We start from the raw sequence: 22,548 nt of genomic DNA, 5'->3' as shown, positions 1-22,548 counted from the left end.
ATGATAAACTTTATAAGGAATACTGGGCTACAGTGAACAAAAAGGAACAAGAATTAAAATGTATTTATTATTCTTTCGATTTTAATTAAATAAGAATGATAGACAAGCAACATGGAAAATAATAAATGGAATACTTTCAACTCATAAGAAACAACTTAAAGAAGAAATTCCAAATGTTATTACCTCTCCAGATGGGGTTTGTTAAAAGAGGATGCAGATATCGCTAATGGATTTTGTGCTTATTTTTCAGATTTTGGTTCAAGTGTATCTTGATAAATTAATAATAATACTAGACCCATTGAAGCAACAACTCAGTTGGCTCAGTTTTCACTCAGGAGGATGAGATACAAATGCAAGAGTTAGAAAAAGTATTTACATTGCTTGGTCCCTTCAAATTCCCAGGAGTTGATAGAATACGAAAAAGAGCATTAAAATCTATTTTAAAATCAATTTTACATAAGAATGGAGATAATTGCCAAATGAATAACTAGATGCTAATTTCAATTTTAACTGGTATTCTCTATGCTATTTGAAAAGGTAATGCATGAAAAAATGACAAAATTTATAAATAAAAATTGAATTTTACCATCTAGCCAATTTGGTTTTTGTAAAGGTCATTCCACTACGCATGCTGTATATCACTTTATTATAAAGATTATGGAATTTTTGGATTTTGGATCCATGACATTGGCAATTAGAATGTAAATCCCACATTTTGCTTAATAGGAACTTTAAAAACCACCCTTATTGGCATTTACTTTCCACTTTCAAACTTGCCAAAATTTTGGCAGAAAAAAGAGTCAACAACAAGAGTCTAAAGAATATCTTAATTGATCAGTTTTAAATCCATTTAATCTTGTTGTGTTTTAGTTTTTTGTTCTATTCTTCAGGAATGTGATATGTTATAAGAATCTTTTAATGAAAGCCTGGAATTCAAGTGCTAGGTTCCTGAAGAAGCAGCATTCCTTCATGAATCAAACACTGCTAAGCCAAAAGAAATCTTATATATTTTGGTTAATATTATCCACTGACTGATCAAACCTTATAGTGTTAGGAATTTGCCCAAGTACTGGTTTATCAATTTTTTTCAATCTTGTTCCAAGAATTCTAAAAAAAAAAAGATTAACATAGGTAAGCAATTGTTGTCAAATGTTCACTATGGAATGTATATATATATATATATATATATATATATATATATATATATATATATATATATATATATATATATATACTAATTGTTGGGGTGGCTTCGCGCCACCCCAACACCTAGTTGGTGGGGGCGCTTCGCGCCCCCCCAAGCCCCCCCGCGCGCGCAAGCTGTTACGCACCATATTAGTTACGCGCCATTGTAGTTGTGTCCCTGTGTCCCACCTGTGAATATAGATAGATATATATATTTTTAACTACGTAAAACTTGCGAATGTACAACATTCTTGGCTGTCCCATTGTCTGTGCATATAAATAGATACTTGTCCATGGGAAAAACAATCTGTATTCAGATCTATACCTCATTATTCTAATGATTGCCCTTGAGCTTTGTTGATGGTGATTGCTAATCGAACATTCCCCGTGTCCCTGTCGTCATTTATATATCCCCCTGTGCCCCCCGGCGTCCCCGTTGTTGTTGTTCCCCTGTGTCCCGGTCGTCATTTGTGTCCAGGTGTCCCATTCTGTAATTTCTCTTTGAGTGTCGCGGTCGTCATTTATATTCCCGGTGTCCCGGTCGTCATTTGTGTTCTGGTGTCCCGGTCTGTAATTTCCCTTTGAGTGTCCTGGTCGTCATTTATATTCCCTGTGTCCCGGTCGTCATTTGTGTCCCGGTGCTTTGTTGATGGTGATTGCTAATCGAACATTCCTTGTGTCCCAGTCGCTTTCTCTTTGAGTGTCCCGGTCGTCATTTATATTCCCTATGTCCCGGTGTCCCGGTCGTCATTTGTATCCACACACAGACAACTTATTTTTATATATATAGATATATATATATATATATATATATATATATATATATATATATATATATATATATATATATATATATATATATATACAGACAACTTATTATATATATATATATATATATATATATATATATAATATAAAAACAAGGAATGTGACTGGAACCACGATATTCTGGATCAAAAGTATCTTTTTTTCCGTTTTTTTCTCTGCAACTTGCTAGGCACTGGAACACCATAGATGACTATTTGATAGCCCATTTTAAAGGACATTGCTACATGTAGTTGCTTTAGTGATTAACAAAAATTATTTTAAGATAAAACCAATTTCTTTTTACAAAGAATGCATTTTCATAATCAAGATCATGGTTGCAGCTATAATGGAAGCTACAACCTAGCAAGAGACAAACATATCCCATAGGAAAAGATAGCTCAAAACTCCTAAAAATGATCAAAAAAACAAAGTACACCATTAGAACAGCCTTTGCAGAAACCCCTATAAAAGAAACTTACTATCCCTTGGCTTGAACAATAAGAAAATTTTTATAGAACTGAAATATGTCATGGTTGCAGTGATAACTGCAGCCTATGAAAATGTGATAACAGCCAATAGTAACTAAATAAACACAAGGAAAGTGGATGCATTTACATGTAGAACTCAACACTGTTACATTTAAAAAAGAACTGAACGCTGTATATTGTGTTTGCAGTGGTAGCAGCAATGACCAACACAGCCGATAGTAAAAAAAAATAGCCAAACCCCCTAATAATGGTGTCAAATCGAAAACAAAGTACATTATGCAAAGTGCAATTATTTTTTTAGGGCTTTAACAATAAATCTGGCTTTTGAATTGAAGCTAGAAAAATTGCTGATAATTTTAAAATAAATCATCTCTCAGTTCGCAGTTGTTATATAAAATGCGAAAATGTTTATAATGTATTAGCGAGAACATTTCTACTTTTTGATTTGTATTTTGTAGCATACCTGGTAATTTAAAAATTAATCTTGTTTATTTTAATTCTCAGCTCAGAATCTCTAAAGTTATTATGCAAACTGGAAACATATTTATGGTGCATGTCATGACACTATGCCAAGGTACAACTTTCAAGATTAAGACATGAGATTACATATTTTTTATTTTATTTCCAGGCCATGGAAGAAGTATGGAAATTACGAGATAAATATGAAACGAACGAACAATGGGAGATGCGGCAAAAGTTTTTGACAATGCACTGGGGTGAATGTCCGAACAATCGATTACTGTGTCTATCTCGTGCACTTGTGAACGTACACTTTCTTGGATGTACCTACCCTGCTGATTTTATGAGAATTTTGTTGGATATGGGAGGTGGAATATTGACAGATTTTCAGGCGAAAACTCAAGGAAAAATTAAACCAGTCCTTGCCTCTGCTGACAATGCTGCTGAAGCTAAAGTCACTAGATCCAAGCCAAACTATGGAGCTTCTAATGAGAAACGTAAGGAACTTACTGTATACAAGGATTCTGGAGATCATGATATATTCCCAAAAAACTTATTAGAAACTACTTTAAATGAAAATACTTTAATTGAGATTGATTATTTTTCTACTAATAAATTGACAGATTTTGTTATTTTTGAATTGGAAAAGCCAAATAATGCTGTTGAAACCGCAATGGGAATACTGAGCAGGTCAGCTTTTACTGCAAAAATGAAAATGCTGCATAATGTCAGTAAAGTTGTGGAAGGGCAAAAATGTGAGATTTTTATAGGGGAACATCCAGTAGTTTCAGCTATTTTTGCCACTAAAATTAATATTCATGATCTAACATACGATTATGCTTACAGGTACCTAAAGAAGCATCATTATACCGTACGATACAAGTTAGATACAACCGAGAGTGACATTTCAAAAGAGGATTTAACAGGTGTACAGGAGTCTAAAGGAGCTGAAGGAACTGCTATGGGGGAAAAACTTCTTCGCATGCTCGGATGGCAGGGTGGTGGACTGGGCAAAAACGAACAAGGTATAGCAGCTCCCATTGACGTTGTCACTGTTTTAGGACGTAGTGGTTTAGGCTTCAATGGTGGCCCAGCACTTACAGCACAACAGCAACAACACTTCAGAAAAGATGTTTACAAATATTTAAATGACTATATCCGATCTGGTACAACTAATAGTATAAAGTTCTCGTCGGAGTTTACCTCTGAAGAAAGAGCTATTATTCATAAAGCAGCCCAACGGCTGAATTTGAACAGCAAGAGTTTTGGTGGTAAAAATGACAGAACCCTTATAGTGAGCCATAAAATGTTAAAAGTGTCGCTTGTGAATGTTGTAGACTTTTGGAGAAGGTCAGGGTGTGTGCGTCACCCTCAGATAATTGTTATCCCTCCTGCACAATAGTGTTTTATCTTCATTTGAAATGTTTTATGTCTTTAGTATTTAAACTGACTATGTGATTTATAGTTATGATGCATAAAAAATTATTACTGTCCCTATTTATAATCTGAAATGATGCGTATAGCCATAAATTTAGGTTGGAGAATTATGTGTTCTTTTGAAATAGGATTTGGAACCACCAAAAATCAGGCTTAAATCTTATGGAAAAAATAATCTTTTGGCCGACCTTGGTCATGTGAATCTGTCCATGACTTTGTTGTAGACTGATCTAATACCCTACTTAGCAACGTCTGACAGTCTATATAAATAGGTCAGGACTTCAAGAAAGAAACCATATTTTTCCCAGGGATATTGTATTGAACCGGTGGCGACGTCATTACATCAGGAAGATGGTCACGTCTACGGTTAGAAGACAAGCAACAATGAGAATCCATAGATAGAAGCCTGCCGTGTGTCGAGTGCCGGGCTCTTTTTTTCGTAAGAGAAAAGCAAATTAAACTATACTGCCTTTAACATTCTATGATTTTCTGGGGTGTTTCCCCCTATTTTCCAAAATAAGGCAAATTTTCTCAGGCTCTTAACTTTTGATGACGAAGACTAAATTTGATGAAACTTATATATTTAAAATCAACATGAAAATCCGATTCTTTTGATGTAGCTTTTAGCATCAAAATTCCGTTTTTAAGAGTTTCGTTTACTATTGAGCCGGGTCGCTCCCTACTACAGTTCGCTACCATGAACTGTTTGAAAATGTAAGAATCGAGATATCTCAATCCTTTTGACGACAGAGATTCCCCTTCAACATTACAGAGTAACAACTGAAAAAGTAAAATCTGCAGATGAAATAGACTGAATATATATTAGGAAAGGAAAACCTTGTAGTGTAAATAATACATTCCGCTGTACATATTTGCATCCCAAAACTTCCTTTTATATATGGTTTATAAAATTCTTAACTGTTTAAAAAAACTTTTGCAAATCCTGAAAACAAATGTGTTAATTGTGAATTTGAAGAAATAATCACAGCCATCGAAAATTTATCTCCTACTAGTCAAAGTGATTATCATATTCAATCTAACTTACCACATAAAGCAGCTTAAATCCTCTTAAAAGGGAGGTCAAAGATTGCTTTGGGGGGATTGCTTCTGCTAAAATCGTGGTGTTCACGTGGTAACTGATCTCCGGGTGAAGCTTTCTGGCAGATATCTGCAGGTAAGGAATATCTATTCCTGTCTAAAAGCTCGTAATACCTGAACATACTTTTTACTGTGCTTCTTATTTATTTTATCGGGATTTGATCTAAGCATCGCCAAATCAAAGATCTAAAAAAAAAAAAAAAAAAGGCACACAATGGGATTTCAGAATTTAGACATAGAAAACCATTCTGACGTTCTGGGAAGTTGTTGAGTCTACCACGTGAAAAGAAACTATACCCACTGCCAGTAGAATTACAACAACTCAGCTATTATTCTCGCCTCGTACCGAATGCTTTTGGTTGGTTTTACATCCCTTTTCTGAAGATATGCATATTGCGATTGAGAGAATGTCACCATGCGAAAGCGAAACAAAGTAAGTGACATTTTAAAATTATGCAATAGAGGGAAAGTTAAGTTCTTAAGGTTGTTATGGGAACTTTTTTTTTATCAAGTTTCGTAACAGGAAGATTTGTAAGATGAGATTGCAGTCAAATTATGTAGTTGTTACTGCCTCAAAACACCTTTTTACCTGCTATATATCGTAGGCAAAGAGGGGGGGGGGGGTCGATAACCAAGGCACTGTCTAAATGCCTACTCTATGGATATCTCAATTACTCTAGTTCAATTGGTAGTTTGTTTTTGATATTATTGTACTTTTAAGAAAATAAGAAATATGATTTTGTGTGTTTTTGTCTGGAAATCTTTCTTGTCTGGAATAGTCTGGAATCAATTTCAAGAAATTACACCTCGCCTAACCCCTCGGAGCTCAGGTCATAAGTTCTTAAACTGTTTCTCTGACCCTGCGTGCCAAAATGCATTTCTTGTGAAATAGAAAAAAAAAAAAAAAATGTCAGTTTAAAAGCAGATATGTCACTTGTACTGAGGTAGTTTTGTCCGACATTTTTTGAAAATATAATAATTTATTGTAATTAGCAGGTAAGTGTATGTAACTAATCCGACGGCCGCGTAAAGCAGCAGGTAGCGGAAAGCCTAAGGGCAAGCGTGTAAACCCTGTTTACACAGTTAGTTGGTTTCCCATCATTTATTTTTTACCTTTTTCATGTATTGTATTTCATGCGTTTTCATGTTTTCAGGTATTGTAATACAGTTTAAGAAGTTCCATGTCATTACCACAGCTCACGATCAATTACAAATCATAAGCAAACCATATAAAAAAAGGAAAAAGAGGAAAGTAATTTTAATGGACTATAAAGTGCAGGAATAGAGACCATAGTCTCTAAAACAGTAGTTCTCAAACTGTGGCACGCATACCCCTTGGGGGTACGAAAAATTTTTAGGGGGTACCAGGCCGACCAACAAAAAGTAAAACAACACCTTAACTCTAGGACCGGCAATTTTATTTATATTTTAGCTATAGTATACTTGGTAACGGTAAACGAGAAGGGGTACCTAAAATATTTTGTGGGTAAAAAGGGGTACAGTGTCTAAATAAGTTTAAGAAACACTGCTCTAAAGGGATGAGGGAAGAGACATCATACTAAACATAAATTTGAAAAAGCGACATATTTTGTTATAGTTCTGTACTGATCCTGGAAATATTCCAAGGCCACGCTGCCTTTTTATCCTTGTTTCTGTACTTTGGACACAAGAAGCGATGTAAAAGACTAGCGTCAAATCAGATACTTAAAAGTGCCACGAATTGCGAATTTTTTGCCACGAAGTTTTTTTTTGTTTTGTTTTACTACTGGAAACTTTACTTTAATTGACGATTGGAAGTTTATTCTCGTACCTTCAGGCTTGGCGATCTCACAAATACCTTTTTCTTAAGGAATACGGTAGCTTAGTTAAAAAAGAACAAGCTTAGATCACTCATTTATTCCATTTAACTTCTAAGAATATGTGAATAATAAGAAAAAACTTGTTAACCAGTTGGAGGTTGACACGGAATCTGAGTGTAGTCTAGATGAAATCCACGATTCATATAATCAGGGCTTTCAGAATATTCGTCACCATCTGATAAAACTCGAACGATAAAGGGCTTGCTATAACCTAAAAAAATGAAATGCAAGAATAATATCGATTTATTTAATTTAAACTTACTGAAAAATATAGAAAATAATCTACAGGTTGAAATAATGGTTGAATTACGCTAAAACCTATCATAATTTTGAACAGTTTCGTTTCATAGTTATGATATTATAGCCCGTATCTAAACTTAATCAATCTGGTCAGTATAAAAAACAGCAAATAAAGATGACCAAATATTTCTGACGAACTGTAAATAAAGTGTGACATTTTCCAATAATAGCCAAAACTAAAAGATGTGGCGACAATTTTTCATCGTAAATATACATCAAGCGAATTTATTTTTCCTTATTACTCCAAAAATGCAAATTTTCTTAAGTTTAAAGTTACTAATAAAAACTCATTAGCATAAGAAAATTTGAGTAATTCTGGAAAAAGTATGACGCGAACACCATCTATCTGACCAAAGTCCAGCATATGATTCAGCGTAGCAAGAAATAATGATTGCGTCAGTTGGAGGAGAGGGTAGGAGACCTGGGCCTTAGATCTGTGCCTCCCTCAAGATTTTGGAAACGCTCTTTTTGGGTATCTTCCCCCTCTAAATATTGGAAAATACATTTTGCCCCCCGCCCTTAAATTTTCGTGACTTGACGTATTTCTTGAAGTATTGAGGCTATATACAAATTATACAATTATGCAAATTATAAAACCATTGGTAGAGGGCTCGTGAGTGAAAATTGCAGGTTTTATGTCTAATTAAACAATAAATTAGTTTAAGATATAGAAAATTGACGTTTTATTATGTTTCGTGTGGCAAGACAACACTTTTTGCCCGAAGACTGCGACAATGCTTTCAAGAGAAAATCCTGAGATAGCCCATGGGGTTAGAATCGTCAAAACTATTTAGCCTCCTAGTCTCTGTGGCCATAACACTTTCTGCTAGATCATTCATCCCCAGATGTATATGAAGTCCACACAAAATAGAAATTATTTTAAGCATCATTTGACTGATTTGATTCAGTTGAACCTTTATTACTTTATTACTGGATGGAGCCTCAAAAGGTGCTAATTTGTCAGAAATGTTCTGACTTACAGTAAAGATTCCATGAAATGAATAAAGAGGAAGTGAGAAGGGGATAATTCTCTTCACGACCTCCCTTTTACTCTGATAAATATCTTTATATTGAGCGTAATGTGAATGCTGCGGAGTGATAGCTCTCCTTTTGGTGGGAAAATATTTTTAGGGCTATATATAGCGTTAGATTTATATGTTCTGGAAAGCCTGTACAACAGGCGCTAAGGTGAGAAACTACCCTCTAAAACAAGTTTTTTTTTCAAATGTCCCTCCCTTGAAAAACATCAAAGTGATTATCTAAAATTTATTTTGATATTTTAGACCCCACCCCCCGACAAATATTCTAAGAGGTTCATTCTTTTAAGATGATTTGCGTATTTTTTATCCACAAATTCAACTTGGATGTAAACAACGGCAACGATTAGCCTCCCTCACGATAACCCTGGATCAAGCAGGTGATGGAAACGAGGTATATGTAAAAAGCAACATCAATAGAGTAATCAATAAAATAGTAATCAAAAGTAATCAATAGAAACAGAATTTCTAATAAATGAAGTCTCGATTATAATATATGTATTATCTGTTTGTATTTGTATGATGATAGCTATGGCTGTGATTTCTATATGTTTAGTGGCTTATTTTTTATATTGACAGGAACTGCCACTGATCGGTATGACCGTGTAATCATTTGATTTTTTTTTTAAGTTTATATATTAACATAATCTACTATTTATTCTATTAACAATTAATCATTTGTTTTTAACATAATTGTTTTTTTTTCTACATTTACAATGCCAAGAATTGACCAAATTCTTTTGGAACACGTAGTAAGTCATGTGAATTGTCATTCGAATTCCGTGCTTGTTATATCCCTGCTATATTCCAGTGCCGAAAATCTACTATCTTCCAGTGTGGTTCCGTTGATAATGGCCATCAATAAGGCATTGAGATTGAATATTTGGATTACTAAAGAGCATATTCTGAATCCATAAAGTTCGGTGGGTTTGGGTGGGGTTTGGCTCCCTTCTAAATAAGAATATTCTACATTAGCTGTATTTCTAATTAAGAAATACACCTAAATGTTAGGCGAAAGATTCTTAAAATACACCTAAACATTAGTCTAAAAAGCGAAGGGCTGAGGAGGACGGTAGCCCTTCATACCTCCACCTTAACCCTGAAAATGATATTAAAAATAAACAAATATTAATAAAAAAAGAAAACTAGCTTTCTCCAACGAAAGTAAAGAGTGACATACAAAATTGAAACAAAACAAAAAGTTATCCAAGTCATCCTAGCGAACAGAAATTATCCAGGATATGAAGGGGACTCTCAACCTCCCAAATTTTACACTTAGAAGCTTTTCACTCCAAAGCTCCGGTCTAAAAGTAGTCACGTAAAAATGTTAACTTTTTTGAGACAATACTTCGAGAATGGTATTTTAGTAGTATTTGTTTTGAGCTGCATTTGTTTTAAACAATAGCATTTTCAGTTAAAATTGTTTTGAAAAGTAATTGACTCGTAAAAACACTTGTGAATCTATTTGCTTCATTAGAAAATTGTTTCAAAAGAGCAGACTTCAGTCTAAAGAGCAGGAGTTTGAGCAGTAGGGTGCTATTCCTTATATACAGGATAATTTCTGTTCCTTTAAAGTTTTAACGATGCTCTTACTTTCCTTCGAAAAAACTAGTTTCAAAAAATGTAATTATACATCTATCTATCTATATATATAAAAATAAGTTGTATGTGTGTGTGTGTCGAGTGACGTCATGTTTGTGTGTCGACTGACGTCATGTTTGTCGACTGACGTCATTATAAGGATTGAGCTGTATGCGTCATAAAATTGTTTGTCGACTGACGTCATGTTTGTCAACTGATGAAATTACATACCGGGACACAAATGACGACTAGGACCACCCCAACAGCTAGTTGTAATATATATGTAAGCTATATTGTCTTGATTGGTTCTGATTAGCTTCGTATCTAGTTTGAGTACAACTAACCACAACATTTCTATAAAAATATTCTAGAAAATACTCGTAAGTTTAGATTCTGGAATGTGTAAGAATATTGCTCAAGGATCATTCCATAGAAACATGGAGTGTGACTACGGTCTGGAACTGTTTTACCGAGTTTGTGATTAAACATCACATTTTAGAGACTTGGCGGATTTTTTGGTAATCCATGTTTAGATAAATATATCCCTGCACCTACACCCAATCAGGCCGCTAAGACTGCCACGCTTTTCTTTCCGACTCATAACAAGCTTTTTCTGTTAGGGCTCTCTTGAAGGATCATCCAAAACCCTCGGGAGAACAACAGAAAAAAAAGTTTACGAATTAAAACAAATTAATATTTGGTGGCTAAAATAACTACTTGTTGAAGCTTCCCACTCTCCCCTGTCCCGCCCCTTAGAAATTTTCTAATGCCCTAAGAAATATTTGCCATGAATTATTTTTGTTCGATATTGTATGATCATGGCAACTATAGTTGAAATTGAAGCTTTGATTGAGTTGTTAGGTAACGAAAACGTCGAATAAATGGATAGCTTATGCTGATAATGCTGATAAGGAAAACAAACTAAACAAGAACACAATCTCAGAATTTTGGCTAAACATCCCTTTCTGAAGCTAAGGCTATTGGCTAATGTCTTCTGTAGTGCTGAAATTGTTTTTTCTTCGACAGATTACACCTTAAAAAATCATTTTTGTCAGATTTTTGAAACCTGAGAGTCAGAAAAGTCAGAATTCTTTTTGGATTATCGAGGATTTTATACTCTAGACTATCTGAGGTTCGACATACTGCTATTACAATAAGACTAATAACTTATCGCAATATCCTCCCAATGTTCATTCCTATCTTCAGCAATACTTTTGTTTTGTTCCTTCACTGTCGATGAAATGCCGTAGTTGTGAGCCCTTCGTAACTTTAAGAAGAAAAAGTTTTACTCAAGAAAAAGTTTCTTCTAAAAAAAAATAGAAAAAAAGATGAAGAAAGTTCCTTAATGACGGGTTTTAATTGCGATGTGTTCTTAAAACAAGCTTTGCTCTGTGTTTCCAGACACCTCATCACTGTTGTTAGTTTTTCGATGCGACATGTATGCAAGCTAATAGTTTATTATTTTGCCTCAAAAGAGGAAACTTATCAACTATTTTCTATTTAGTTAACGGTAAAAACAACTTGAAAAAAAAACAATTGATAAAAACGAATTATTATTCTTAGCAAGGATGGTATATATATTGAAGATATAAAGAGAAAAGCGCAAGTTTTTTACCCACTTGAAACAAGTTGAAAGAATGAGGAGACAAATCTTACTAAGATTTGGAATTCTGGAAGCTAAACTAACAACAGGGGTTAAGTATTTACTGAGACTTGGGGGGCTTTATTTATAGAGCTAAATATTTTCCTGATGAATTAGGATTGAGAAGATAGAAAGAAAAGCTAAAAATTTTCCTGGTGAATTAGGATAGGAAGAATTAGGATTGAGAAGGTAGGAAGAAGAGCTAAATATTTTCCTGATGAAATAGGATAGAGAATGTAGGAAGAAGAGCTAAATATTTTCCCGATGAATTAGGATTGAGAAGATAGAAAGAAAAGCTAAAAATTTTCCTGGTGAACTAGGATAGGAAGAATTAGGATTGAGAAGGTAGGAAGAAGAGCTAAATATTTTCCTGATGAATTAGGATTGAGAATGCAGGAAGAAGAGCTAAATATTTTCCCGATGAATTAGGATTGAGAAGGTAGGAAGAAGAGCTAAATATTTTCCTGATGAATTAGGATAGGAAGAATTAGAATTGAGAAGGTAGGAAGAAGAGCTAAATATTTTCGTGATGAATTAGGATTGAGAAGACAGAAAGAAGAGCTAAATATTTCTCTGATGAATTAGGATTGAGAATGTAGGAAGAAGAGCTAAATATTTTCCTGATGAATTAGGATTGAGAAGATAGGAAAAAGAGCTAAAAATTTTCCTGATGAATTAGAATAGGAAGAATTAGGATTGAGAAGGTAGGAAGAAGAGCTAAAAGTTTTCCTGATGAATTAGGATAGGAAGAAGGTAGGATTGAAAAGCTAGGAAAAAGAGGTAGATATTTTCCTGATGAATTGCGCAAGGATAGTTTTACTTATTCGTTGGAATGACCGGATTTCAAAATATAAGCCATACAAAAATGGGACTCGATGTCACTTTCCAGGGCTATCATGAAAGAAAACTAAGATGGTCAGGACATGTTATAAGAATGAATGATAATGGGCCGCCGAAAATCATGCTTTTCGACCATCACTCTGGGGCTAAGCAAAAAAATGACATCATTGAATTGGAAACAATCTCAGAAGAGATTGTTCTATAATTTCATAGAAGGGAGTGAAGCCTTTAAAAGATCGACGCGGAGGAGGAAGACGCCTAGATTTGTTGGTCTCAGGTGACTTATCACCTCAATAAACTGTCAGTAAAGATATAGTAGATTGAGTAGCTCAGGAGCCTATTTTTAAATCTTATTTTGGTTGACAATTTCTTTAGTACAATTTTACTTAATATATTTCATTTATAGTTAATATATGAAAATTAATTATCTCAGTAAATTATTTGTATTATGGAGAGAATGCACAATGTACATCTTCCTTTTATGAAGTTTGATTCTAACACCGGTTTGGCATAAGGACTCAAAATGATGGAAACTGTTCAACTAGCAAGCTACTTACTTCTAATAGGCCCGTTGCAGTCTGTCAAACCAAGAGCCGTGCCACAGAACCTGTCATCTGTTACTGGAACACCCTTTTCAGGCATGGCGCTACGTGACCTCACAATTCCTAAATAATCACTTGCACATAATCGGTCTCCAGACTAGAAAATAGAAGAGTATAGAAAAAGAGAAAAGAAGAATAGAAGAATATAGAAAATAAATACTAGCAGTATTAAAAGAGCAACCATTATATAATAAAAACGGATACTTTTCAGACAATAAAATGTGCTCAATCAAATGATTCAGTCCATTGTCCTGTATATTATTTTGTTCTCAATATAATTACCAGTTCCATTCTTTTCCTAAATAAATTATATCTCTTTTCTCAAATACCAAAATAGCTGGAATTCAGAGACTATGATATCAAGACTAGTGTTGCCATCTCTCGGAGGGCAAAGAGAAAGCTTTAAGTACTCTTAAATAACAATTTACAATTCTAAAGCCAATATTTATCTTTTTCGCTCTCCCGTAATATCTTTATTGTCTGTCATAGAACCTTTTGAATTATTGTAACTGATTTGTTAGCAGAGGCTTAAAAAAAACCTCACTCACTCATTATTTACCATGTCGAATAATTTCATTAAACATGACGTTTTTACTTTTAAAATTAAGCTTTAGTTATGATTTGATTGGGATGCTAGAAAGGAGAAGTGAAAGAACCGCGTCACAAATATCCACCACCTAAAAACGAGAAGAGAAAAAAAATTAATTAGTTTCTTAGGGCTTATTTGAGTATGATTTACAAAACGTATTTAAATTCAAATGGCTGGGAGTATATTGAAGAGGATGTGGGTATGGTCGGTTTTAAGGGGCATACAGTCTAAAAAGAGAACTTTTGATATACAGGCTCCCACAGTTAAAATACTGAAGCTGAATCTCCTAATTTTGGCTAAATACATATAAACTGGTTAATACCTTTAAGACCAATTTACAATTTAAATACCACAACTCGGCGAAACCTGAGAATAATTAATTTAAAAAAAAAGTTAACTGGATCTTTTTTACTGTTATTCTGAAAGGAAATTCGTTGTTTTGCAGAACTTGCAAATTGTTTGGGGTTGTCAACACTTTTATGACGGTTACAGTGAAGTGAATAAAGTCCAGTTAAAGCTTTCAAAGTTGTGAGCAAAGGTAAATCCTTCATTTTAGTGTTTTTTTTTTTGTTTAATCTGTTCATAATTTTCAAAATAATTTGGAATTACTATAACTTTTTTTATGAGAGCTGATAACAATAAAGCAAAACCAAGCCGATAAAATTGTATTTATTATTCCCTAGTATCCCTATAAGGTAAATAACTTGTTTCATAGAACTTTGACAACTGCTGAAATTTGAACTAGCCCCTGAATTCCAAATTATTACACGTGTGAACTGATAATTTTTTATTTCCCACTATTTTAGGGTATCAGTATTCTCAAACGTGCCAAAAATAGATTTGTTTCACTTTAACATTGACTTATCCTACAAGAAGAAAGAATGACAGACCTGAGCATAAGGGACTGTTCGCTGTGGCAGTTCAGTGACGTTTGTCATCGAAAATGAATTTGGTTGGGATTCTGCGTATTCAATACCACAAAACCCTGCCTCCTCCTGGATGCATACTGAATAATCAAGATTGTTCAAATGACCTAAAAAATGTTTGATGCCAAATAAATGGTTCAGGGGACATATGAAATGCAGCACTAGATTTGAACTAACCATCCTCACTTTGAGTTTTCTACACCTTGGTTAACAATAGATGGCGTCAATGATGGCATCTCAGTATACCATCCCTTTATGCAACGTAAGTGCGTAGGTACGTACTGCGTGTACCTATAGGGAGTACAAACGTCTTAGATGTACAGACTCACACAGCGTATGGCTGTACTGTGGGTAATAAAGTTGTTTTTACCCTTAAAGAAAGTGCATACAGGTATCGGAATTCATAATTTGTTAATACGTATTCTTTATTGCTTAACCATTTATTGTTTTTTAAAATATGTACAAAATTTTATCAATTCATTATTCAAAAAACTTTCAAAATATGTTTCCGAAACATGTTAGTAACAGTTTGAAAACTCCTGGAAAAAGTTTTCAATACTTCTTACAATTTACGAAGATCCTAGATTCAGGAAGTAGCCTAAGGTTAGCTAGAATTTTTTTTATTAACTATTTTTTTATGTAATCTTATTTTAATCGTGTTAATTATTAATCTTATTAAAAAAAAAACTCCGTAGAAAAACCTTCCAACTAAATCTTTAGGAAAGTATGGCAACAGGTCTCAGTTAAAAATTAATCAGATTTTTTGGACAGTTTCTTGGATACTTGACAATTGTTTTGATGGGAGGATAAAACTTTCAGGAATATATCTGTAGTTAAGACAGTTAAAGGTAATTTTTAGAGGTTAAATGACTTCGCCCCACTCTTGCACGAACTGTCGGGATTCCATCAAAGCTTGATTTTTATCAATATTTTCCTCCAGAATAAGCTTAATCCAAAATCATATTCTGAATTCTTGGATATACTTCAGCATCAGACATGTATACATTTTTTTTTGGGGGGGGGGGGGAGGGGGTGTAAAGATAGAAAATGGTTCAAAAATTTAATAAGAAGTGCCTTAATTAGGGAGAATTTACGGTAGTGTGGCTAACCCCAAGGCCCTTTCTCTTTGTACGCTCCTTCCCAGCCTTGCTAGTTTTCTGACGTCTTCTCTTCGCGTTTCTGTTACTTGTCTTTTAAAGAAGGTCGTTTCATTTTTTTAAAATGAATTCCCACTTTTTAATTTAGGGGTAAAATGAAACTTTTAAGTGGAAAAAAATAATGAAAAGGGTACCAGTGAATCCAACTCGCATGTCACAGTCTGACGGGTCGACCATTTCGTGAACTTTGCAGTAAGGTACCTGTGCAAAACACCCAAAACCATCAAAATTGAATCCTTTTATGTGGCCAGATATACCCTCGTAATATTGAAGACATCCAGATGGAGCTGAGAAACAGATAAAAAGAAGATAATTTCTTAAACCACACTGGCCTGCCATAACATAAAGAAAGAAAACTATCTAAAAGGGGGTTTTTAAAGGCCAAATGAAAATACTGACGAAAACACAGAAAGTGAATATTTCCGCTTGACCAATGTTTATCCCACTCATCAAAAACAACAAAAATAAATATATATTTTTTAATGCGTTTCTAAAGTGTTTGGTAACCACCCCCCCCCCCGCTCCGAAAAAACTATTTTGTAAAACCCCACCGAAAAAATAAACCCTGGATACGGCCCTGTCAGAAGGGTTTTTCCCGTTACCTTGAAGTTTATGTCTATTAATCCTTACCCTGGGGGATGAGGTATTAAAGGCTTAAAACATTCACTTCTATCTGGAAAGTGTTACAATGGAGCTTACTGTTATCCTACCCTAGGGCTTCTATATTTTGGAATTGCTGGGACGAAGGACCAAAACTGTTTACAGATACTGGAAACCCTCAGAATAAAAATGAAATCTGACTGATTAAATGGTGAAGTGAAAATTAACGTACCATAAAGTCTTGAAAAGTAAGGAAAGCCCAGGGGTGCGATATTTTGCTTGACCAGTGTTCATCCAACTCGTCAAAAACGTAATAAAAATAAATATAAAATTTTTAATGCATTTTTGAAGTATTTTTATACCCTCTCCCCCAAAATAAAACCGTTTGACCCGTTTTCAGTGTCTCCTGAAACTGCGGATCGGCTAGAGGTCAAACTTAACGGTGTTGAGCCAAACTTTTTGTCTGGATAGCAAAACCTTCTGCTTGGCTATTTGAACCAATAGTCAAAACTACCATATTTAGTTTTAGAAATGCTTTATAAAGTAGGGGGAAATCAATCCAATTTGCATTACAATAACAATGCTAGTCATGGAAGACGCTCAATTCATCAGTTTTTATTCTTTTGAGCATGTAATGATCTCGTTTCTTCCCAATTTTTCTGATATTTCCGCAGTGGGGAATCCCGAATTGGACATTACTAAAGGAACCAGATGGTAGAATTTATTAGATGAATAAAAACAGTTTATTCAGGTGAAAGTGTGAAATAACCAAAATGGACGATTGGTTCTTAAATACTGTAAATAATGATTAAAAATAAATATGCATATTTTATTAACCTAGATATTGGAGACTGGAGACTGGAACTCCACGGAAAAAAAAAGTAAGGAATAAATTCTATTCATTTTGGCTTTTATGAATGAATGAATGACTGTATTTAAAGCCATATTTCAGACCGTATACATACATATACAACAACAAACAAACTAAATCATGTAACACTCGACTTTCGAATTTTAAGACCCTTCAGGACGAAATTTCCCACTGCTGCTATATTTACTTTCGACGTCGACTTCAAAGTTCCAAGAAGGGGCTCACAACCACCCCCCCCCCCAAGAAAACTCCCTCTTAGCTCTTTTAGCCCCTGACACCTGAAAAGAATGTTACTCTTTATGTTACTCTTTACTTTCATCATGACATCGGAGACCAGAAACATTCCCAGAAATCAAGACGGATTTAACATTAATTTCACATTTTGACGTGTTTTTTAAAGTTTTTATAGAGACTGGAGATTAGCGACCAATCTTAGCGAGAAAAACCTCCCCCTCCTGCTGTACTAATATGTTAATAATTTACAATTATCAAAATTCAGATATCGAGTTGGAAAAAATTTTAAATAAAAAAAAAAGCAGAAAAGATGTTTTGTCGCACGTGAGGCATGTTCATGTTGTGATGAAAATTCGCAATCTCTTCTAGGCTCTTTAGGATACTTTATTATTTTAATTAGTTGCAGTTAGAGATAGCTAAAAAAAAGGTACTGTGACCGCTGAAGTTTTAAACCTAAACCGAGCAGATATTTTTCCAAAAACAAGATCGTTGAATTAGTCATCTTTAATTACTGTAGTTAATTGTCGAATAAAAGTTCTGCATTGAATTGTTAATAGTAGTAGCAGTTAAGTCAACCTTATTAGGTTTTATCTACTAAGCCACGAAAAAAAAAGTAAGGAATAAATTCTATTCATTTTAGCTTTTATGAATGAATGAATGACTGTATTTAAAGCCATATTTCAGGCCGTATACATACATATACAACAAAAAACAAACTAAATCATGTAACACTCGACTTTCGAATTTTAAGACCCTTCCGGAAGAAATTTCCCACTGCTGCTATATTTACTTTCGACGTCGACTTCAAAGTTCCAAGAAGGGGCTCACGACCACCCCCCCCCCCCCCAAGAAAGCTCCCTCTTAGCTCTTTTAGCCCCTGACATTAATTTCACATTTTGACGTGTTTTTAAAGTTTTTATAGAGACTGGAGATTAGCGACCAACCTTAGCGAGAAAAACCTCCCCCTCCTGCTGTACTAATATGTTAATAATTTACAATTATCAAAAGTCAGATATCGAGTTGGAAAAAATTTTAAATAAAAAAAAAAGCAGAAAAGATGTTTTGTCGCACGTGAGGCATGTTCATGTTGTGATGAAAATTCGCAATCTCTTCTAGGCTCTTTAGGATACTTTATTATTTTAATTAGTTGCAGTTAGAGATAGCTAAAAAAAAGGTACTGTGACCGCTGAAGTTTTAAATCTAAACCGAGCAGATATTTTTCCAAAAACAAGATCGTTGAATTAGTCATCTTTAATTACTGTAGTTAATTGTCGAATAAAAGTTCTGCAGTGAATTGTTAATAGTAGTAGCAGTTAAGTCAACCTTATTAGGTTTTATCTACTAAGCAATCTTCGTTCTTTTTAGCGGAGCTTCGATACTTCAAAAGCTTTACGTGGCTTTCCTGTTAAAATATGAAATTTATTCATTCACAAGCAAACCTTCCAAGTCTAAAAAGTGTGGTAAAAAGTGAGGCCCCAATTTTTGGGGCCAACTTTCATAATCATTTCATGCACTGTAGCTTGGAATGGACAATAGAAAATATAGAGAATCTGTTTTACAATTATGTCAAAGAAAGATCTCAAGTGGTAACTTCTAGAAATTCGAGTTTAGGGTCCGAAGAGCGACCATGGCCATTGAAAGAGCATAAGATAAGGAACATACATTTTTCCTTAAGAGGTGGTCATGCACTGAGACTTTACCGGACCATGCATAACAGTGGCGCCCAACTAATGAGCCCGCTTATCCAAAAAGAGATACGCCTACCCCTGTAGCCGATTTCCCTACAGCAGCAGTAGAATGCCCTCCCTCATCAACCGGACCTTTCTTGTAATAGCTGAAGTGATCCTACTCCAAGAAGTTTGCTGAAGATTTTGGCAAATAGAACAGTTTGTGCATTTCTTATTTCAACAAGTAGTATTTCATCTTTATGTACCACATTTACGAGATATTCACCTAATTTTGTAACTGTTTTTGATAATGCTGAGTTCTGGTTTTAGTTTCACTCGATAGTTTTATAGCCAGAAGATAGTGCCTAGGGTTCAAGAGCTAAGATTAGAAAAATAACAATTTATGTATAATAGGACAAATTTTGAGCTTTTGGTGTCATAACTCTTCCCCCATTAAAATTCTTGGCTCTACCATTTCAAGAAAGACACTTTACCACAAAATGGCATTAAATATTCCTTTTTAAATATTAGATGGCCGAAGGGGGCTGAATTTTGCCCACTTACTCTTTTGTATAGTAGAAATCAAACAAAATATGTCAAAAGTTTAATAGTTTTGGCTACTAATTTTTGGGTTAAGTTTGTACATTAGATAAAGTATCCCTTTTCCATTCTTAATTGACTTAATTATTTGATTAAAACTAACTAGGACTTAATTGACTCATTTCTTAATCGAACAGTCTTCATTGCCTTTAAGGAATTTTAAGATTGACAAATGATAAAACATAAGATTTAAATTTTAATCTTTAAAAACTAGCACGACTTACTCACTTTTTTTCTTTTTTTCACTTGAAACATAAATTTGGCCAATGGTAGCTCGCAAGTCACTTTAAAATAGGACTGTACCTTGTATTTAACACTTTAAATCACCACACGTTACCTCATTTAATACGTTAAATTACCTTTTAATCAATTCTATTTTTCTGCCTTTGTAACAAAAATTGTTAGGGTATTATCTTCCCTTTCAATAGCTTTACATCAGTAAAAAAGGTATCTGATTAGTTGAAGACGATTACTTTCATCCAATCAAAGTCCGTTTCACGCTCCTTCTGGTTTGAATTTGGCACGTGTGCTGATGGTTCTAATACCCGTCGTACATGCACATGCGCATTGACAGTGCGCAAGCACATTGGTTCAAAATAGCGATACTTGGGTGTTCGATTTTTTAAATGACCCTTATACTTTTGGACTACTTTCGTCACCCTGTTAAATGACTATGAATATACTTACCTCTTGGCACTTTAGTTTCAACACAATCGCAAGGGATTTGGTTGACATGTATTTTCCAGGCTCTTCTTTCAGGAAACGTTGTCCTTTTCGCTGGACTAAAAATAGTATTGTTCAGTTTTTTTTCCTTTTTTTTTAAGGATACCACACTAGCTCTGCATAGCAAATATACTTGTTATAATTTCCTTGAACGCGCAATTCTCTTCAATAATTGCAATCTCTATTGATGTCTCTTGGCTGATTTTATCTTATTTTTCGAAATTATTCTTCCTAACGGCCCTTGGCTTTTTTCAAGTTAGTGAGCCTTTTTTACAAATCAAGGAGCCACTAGAAAAAAACACAAAGAACCCCAACACTTGGGCACAAGAGATTGCCATTAAAGCCAAATAAAGGGCATCATAAATCATAGCTTCTCAGGCAGTGGTTTCTTAGCAACCCACAAAAAAATTGGCTTTTCATCCACATCACACATATTCTCAAAAATCTTCAAAATTTATTATACATGTCTCTCAAATTACATATCTATCAGAGATATGCATATCTCTCAAATATTCTTCAGATGGTTGGACGAACATTAAATGTAAAAATACCAGAACACGTAGATATCATCCGTGGTCTTTCGAAAGCTTCAAAAAATTGTTTTTTTTTATTTTTTTACAATTTTCAATCTGTATTCAAGCATTACCAAAGCTTTATCAAGACTTGGTTTGAAAAACTAGCCCCTTCACCCTATGCTATTGATATTAAAACGAAATGCTGCAGACAAAAATAAGTTATTATGTTATAGGAGCTACGTTGTACGTAGTTTGGTTGCAGCTCATAGTAGTAAGTAGACAACCAAGATTTGCATATATGCCAAAGATTTTCCTTTTCGGCCAACCTTCTAGGACCAAACGAAAAGCAGGTCGTCCCCAGTTGGTATGGGAGGATCTTGTTTGGAAAGATTTAAGGAAAATGGAACCTTTCTGGGAGGGTGTAGATAGGGAGGGTTTGAATAGATTAGGATGGATAAGGAGCAGCGCGTAGCTGTGTTGGCCTCAGGCAGCTTGGTGCTGCAGTGGGTTTTAGCTGTATATGTAGTAGTTTTTGGTTTTAATGACACCCCCACCTGCAACTGTGAGCCTCTTTTATGAATTTTTTTTTTTGCGGAAAAGGCCAGCTCTCCGGCAAGGTTTAAAATTATTATTACTGTTTTGGACAGACACTCACAAAGCATACATCTATATATATATATATATATATATATATATATATATATATATATATATATATATATATATATATATATATATATATATATATATATACATATATATATATATATATATATATATATATATATATATATATATATATATATATATATATATATACATATATATATATATATATATATATATATATATATATATATATATATATATATATATATATATATATATATATATATATATATAAATAAGTTGTCTGTGTGTGGATCTGTGGATGGATCAGGTGACGTCACCTGAAAAAACTGGATCAGGTGACGTCAAAACTGAAAAAACTAAAAAAAGGCAAAAACTACAAAAAAAAACTAAAAACTAATAAAAAAAATAAAAAAGCTAAAAAACTAAAAAAACTAAAAAAAGGCAACAACTACAAAAAAAACTAAAAACTAATAAAAAAAATAAAAAAGGTAAAAAACTAAAAAAACTAAAAAAAAGGTAAAAAACTAAAAAAAACTAAAAACTAAAAAAAACTAAAAAAAAGGAAAAAACTGAAAAATAAGCTAAAATAAAGGTAAAAACCAATAAAAAACTAAAAAAAAAAACTGAAAAAACTAAAAAAAGGCAAAAACTACAAAAAAACTAAAAACTAATAAAAAAAGTAAAAAATCTAAAAAACT

At 33.8% G+C, this 22,548-nt stretch overlaps 2 protein-coding genes across 2 annotated transcripts in view; one reads left to right on the top strand and one right to left on the bottom strand.

The window, feature by feature from the left end:
* Positions 1 to 335: 335 nt before the first annotated feature.
* LOC136037883 (uncharacterized) lies at positions 336 to 4,443 on the top strand. Its single transcript, XM_065720738.1, has 2 exons — positions 336 to 368; positions 3,109 to 4,443. Exons 1-2 carry the CDS (start codon positions 351 to 353, stop codon positions 4,339 to 4,341), a joined length of 1,251 nt encoding a protein of 416 aa, XP_065576810.1. The 5' UTR covers positions 336 to 350; the 3' UTR covers positions 4,342 to 4,443.
* Positions 4,444 to 7,354: 2,911 nt separating this feature from the next.
* LOC136037880 (cubilin-like) overlaps positions 7,355 to 22,548 on the bottom strand; it is a 33,662-nt gene continuing 18,468 nt past the window's right edge. The window contains exons 7-11 of the mRNA XM_065720734.1: positions 20,667 to 20,761; positions 16,142 to 16,294; positions 14,815 to 14,957; positions 13,291 to 13,432; positions 7,355 to 7,544 (exon numbers count right to left, since the gene is read on the bottom strand). Coding sequence (XP_065576806.1) covers positions 7,417 to 7,544; positions 13,291 to 13,432; positions 14,815 to 14,957; positions 16,142 to 16,294; positions 20,667 to 20,761 — 661 coding nt within the window. The 3' untranslated portion in view covers positions 7,355 to 7,416. The remainder of the gene's footprint in view (positions 7,545 to 13,290; positions 13,433 to 14,814; positions 14,958 to 16,141; positions 16,295 to 20,666; positions 20,762 to 22,548) is intronic.

Source organism: Artemia franciscana, chromosome 17, assembly GCF_032884065.1.
Source record: "Artemia franciscana chromosome 17, ASM3288406v1, whole genome shotgun sequence".
Taxonomy (NCBI): Eukaryota; Metazoa; Arthropoda; class Branchiopoda; order Anostraca; family Artemiidae; genus Artemia; species Artemia franciscana.
Note: the sequence above shows the minus strand (reverse complement) of the source record. Positions and strands in the feature narration are given on the sequence as shown.